Source organism: Salminus brasiliensis, chromosome 13, assembly GCF_030463535.1.
Source record: "Salminus brasiliensis chromosome 13, fSalBra1.hap2, whole genome shotgun sequence".
Lineage (NCBI taxonomy): Eukaryota > Metazoa > Chordata > Actinopteri > Characiformes > Bryconidae > Salminus > Salminus brasiliensis.
Genome location: NC_132890.1, coordinates 4,179,843 through 4,183,942, shown reverse-complemented (window position 1 = coordinate 4,183,942; position 4,100 = coordinate 4,179,843). Strand labels below are relative to the sequence as shown.

Genomic DNA, 4,100 nt, shown 5'->3' with positions numbered 1-4,100 from the left:
TGGATGATCACCACCCCACCTCATCATCCCCAACTCCCCAACTCATCCCAAAAGTATTTAGAGCAGCATAACTATCATTCCAGAGAACACAGTTCCTCCACTGCTCCACAGCTCAATATGGCTCAATGGCATAAGGCAGCAAAGTGCCAAAAGGTAATAGGCTCATGTTCATCTGCTCCAAAGAGTCCTATTCTACTGGCAGTGTTTCTTTACAGGGACTCGACAATCTAGACAAAAGTGTGTGTGTGTGTAAGTGTGAGCATCTGCACCCAGCAATGGGTGCAACTTAATTAAACTAGCTGAATGCATTCGTCAGAAGGGCTGTCTACAAACATTTGGACATACAGTGTATACACTACAGAATCTGCTGTATTCTCCAGATTAGCTTTTGTAGTATTTCTTTAATGAAGACCTATTGTGACCTATTGCTTTAGTAGAGTTAGTAACCCCTCTCATATCATCTGAAACGTCTGCCTCACAGATAAGCATCGAGCTAGGTTAGCCCACTCGGACCCCCATGATATTGGCTTTAAAAAAATCAATCAGTTTGGAAAGAATTTCTGCTGATTAGTCAAAACTTGGGCTACGTAATCTGTGCATCTGGAGGAATTACAATGCCCCATTCATAATGACCCATGAGAAGACGTCGAATCCTCAGCCCCTGTTCTGAAAAGTCTGGGAAATGACGCAGTAACCATCTGTGACACACTCCATGCACTAGCCAGCGAACTGGATATAACGTATTAAGAGTGCCTGGGTAGGAGTGTGTGCTGAAAGTGAGTGGGGTTTTGTTGTGTTTGGGGTGAGGGTGGGGGTGTTGTCCCCTTCCCCTACTCTCCTCTGCTCTGGGACAGTTGGGCAGGAAAGCCTGAGGTGATTCACAGATGAGTCAACAGCTATCAACTATAAAGCCCCAGCACTGATGGTGCCTAAGCATGACACAGCTCTCTCACCTAAAGGTAAGACCTGCCTCCTTCTCCCTCTCTCTGCCTGTACAGCTCAACTGTATGCGTTGGATACTTTACTTTTCTGTGGATTCTGGCAAAATAGAGCTCTGCATGGTTGCTTTACCTTAGTATTCAGTCTGTAGCCATTGTTTGGGTCTAATCAATCATGTATAATAATCTGATTTATTCGGATTATTTTGTAATTATTGAAATATTGCAACATAATGCGGGGGAATCCGGCGTTACATCTGTGTGTGTTTAGGAGCAGGTGGCTGTACTGGAGTTACGTAATGACTATTTACACAAGACCAGAGTGCTCTCTGAGGAATTTAGCAAATCAGATGTTGACAGATTAGACATGTTTGAGTAGGTTTTAAATATTGTAGAATTTAAAGCACACTGATGCTCTGGACTTTACTGAAAATAGATGCTATGAAAGTGAAGTGTGGTATTCATCAATGTCTTAGTTTCTCTTTTTTTCCAAAATTCTGCTTTTTAATTGACCCTAATCTTGTCTTTATGGTCAAACATGGACCACCTCCACTATGTTTAACCGCACCAGAGAAATGACATTACCTAGAGTGACCCAACACTTTAGGCTCAATTTAAGGAGCGAAATCCATTTTTTTTCTTCATACAAAATAGGTTTGAGACTTTAAACACGATTATGTTGCTTTACTTTAGATTTTTTGTAAATATGGGTTATTTTTTACCCTTATTACCTTTATTAATATGAATTGAGATGCTTTACGAGAGGTACTCCACACTCCAGCATCTTTCTTACAGACATGGTTCTCTGACATCGCTCAAAGAACCCTTTCTAGGGTGAACTACTGGCTTTAAGACAAATGCATTGAAGCATTGCTTGCTATTTACAGGTGGTGTTGCACTACTGGATTGGCGCGCAGCCTCCGACACTAGAAGAAGCAGAAGAAGAAGAAGAAGAAGAGGAGGAGAAGTATGCACCTGTACCTGGCTCTGCTGTGCTCCTGTGTAGTGAGCATGCTCGCTCTCTGCCACGGACTCCCTCTGCCTGCAGATTCTGTGAGGAACTTGGTCAAACTGCAGGCCGAAAACATCAGCGCCAGAATCCAGAGGCAGAAAGATGAGGTAATGCCCATTATAAAGCCCTACACGTCTAAAGAGTTAGGGTTGTAGGATATATATATATATATATATATATATATATATATATATATATATATATATATATATATATATATATATATATGTCCTATGGATAGATCTCCTCTAGAGCATGTGCTTGTAGTTTACTATTACATTGGACATACCCATGTGCCATTCCTTTGAACCAAGAATCTTCTGTGTGAGACCAGTTGAGGATAATCCAGTTGGTACTGGTTGTAACACACCCAGTGCCAGCTTCGGCAACAGCTTCTTCCCATGGACATTTAAAGCCATGCTGTCTAAGTCCCTCCGGATAAGAGCATCAGTCAAATGCCATTAATGTACCGAAATTACCCTGATTGGCATGCTATAGGTTGTATCCTAGTCCCAAGAACATATATTTAACTGTATACTGTAACATGCACTATGGCCAAATGTTTGTGGACACCCCTTCTAATGAATGCATTCAGCTACTTTAAGTTTTACCCACTGCTGACAAAGATGTGCAAATGTGCACACACACACACATACAGCTCGTCTAGTACTGCCCATTGAATAGGACTATCTGGAGCGGATACATATGAACCTATTGGCACCATAAAGCCCCTCAGCATTGAGCTGTGAAGCAGTGGAAGAACTGTGTTTGCTGGAATGACAGAATGGTGGTGCTCTATCCAACACTGAGGTGAGGTAGGGTGAGGTGAGGTGGGGTGGTGATCATTATCCAATATCCTGACTTCACTAAAGATCTTCTCGCTGAATACAATCAAATCTTCAAAGCAATGCTCCAGCTCCAAAATTTAGTAGAAAGCCTACTTCCCTGGACAGTAGAGACAGTTAGTCCCAAAAACCTGGATAACCTTTTTTTTTTATATATCCTCGATTTCAGAAGAAACAATGAACGAGCAGGTGTCCCAATACTTTTGTCCATATAGCTTATGTTCTGTGACTTATGGGAGCTGCTGATCTTCCCCCACAGCTGTCGATATTCCATAAGATGGTCCTGGACAGTCCCGAGCTGCTTCCTGACCTGCCGTCCGACAAGCCCATCGAAGGCCTGGGATCTGTGGTGGACACCCTCAGCGCCTTCCAGAGAGTGCTACACAGCCTGCCTAAAGGCCACGTGACCCAGCTGCGCAGCGACGTGTCCAAGCTGCAGAGCGACCTGGAGGAGAGGATGAGCACCCTGCAGTGTCCCCACAGGAAACTGGTCACGGAGAAGACCCTGGAGGCCTTCTTGAGGACCAACGGAACGTACCATATCACCTTGGGCCATGTAGCTTTGGACAGACTTCAAAAATACTTACAGAGACTTACACTCAACCTAGACCAGCTGAAGACCTGCTAGAAACACAGCAGTCGCCCCAATGTCCACTATTTTATTACAGTATTTATGGTATTTATTCATATTTATAGACCAAAGAACTTTTTTCTAACAGGTATGTTTAAGGGTGTATATTAATATGTCTTGTTTATGGATTTTAAAGGACCTAAGCTTAGACCTTCAGCAGCCCAGCCACTGACAATGCAAGGGCAAAGAATTTGAGACTGCAAGCCATTCCTATCAGTATTAACTTTCACACATGCACACACACACACACACACACACACACACACACACACACACAGCAAGCTGATCTCACCACCAGCCAAGCACGCTTAGTGATGTCACACCATCTTACCAGATGACCGTCAATGCCGGGAAGCACAAATCCACTGTCCCTGCCTGGAACACCAGCATAAGCCCACTATGGATCATGCACTTTTTGGTCATATGTCTTCTGTGGACAGTCAGTAGTTTAATATGGTAAAATTGAAAGTTATTTGCAGCTGTAGTTATTTATTGTAAATGATGTCATATGTTTTAAAATGCTTATTTTTTATATATATTCAAAAATATGAAATAAAAAAGACAGCTTTAATTCATTACTGCTTCATTAATTATCAGTAACCTGCCAGCTGCATTCTCCTTACTGGAGCTTAAAGCAATGGGTCACCTAAAAACACGACATAAAAACAAGACAT

The 4,100-nt window shown here is 42.5% G+C and overlaps 1 protein-coding gene across 1 annotated transcript; it reads left to right on the top strand.

Annotated features, from left to right (window-relative positions):
* Positions 1-1,907: 1,907 nt before the first annotated feature.
* On the top strand, positions 1,908-3,920 carry lepa (leptin a). Its single transcript, XM_072695283.1, has 2 exons — positions 1,908-2,057; positions 3,055-3,920. The coding sequence occupies exons 1-2, from the start codon at positions 1,908-1,910 to the stop codon at positions 3,421-3,423; spliced, it is 519 nt and encodes a 172-aa protein (XP_072551384.1). The 3' UTR covers positions 3,424-3,920.
* Positions 3,921-4,100: the final 180 nt, after the last annotated feature.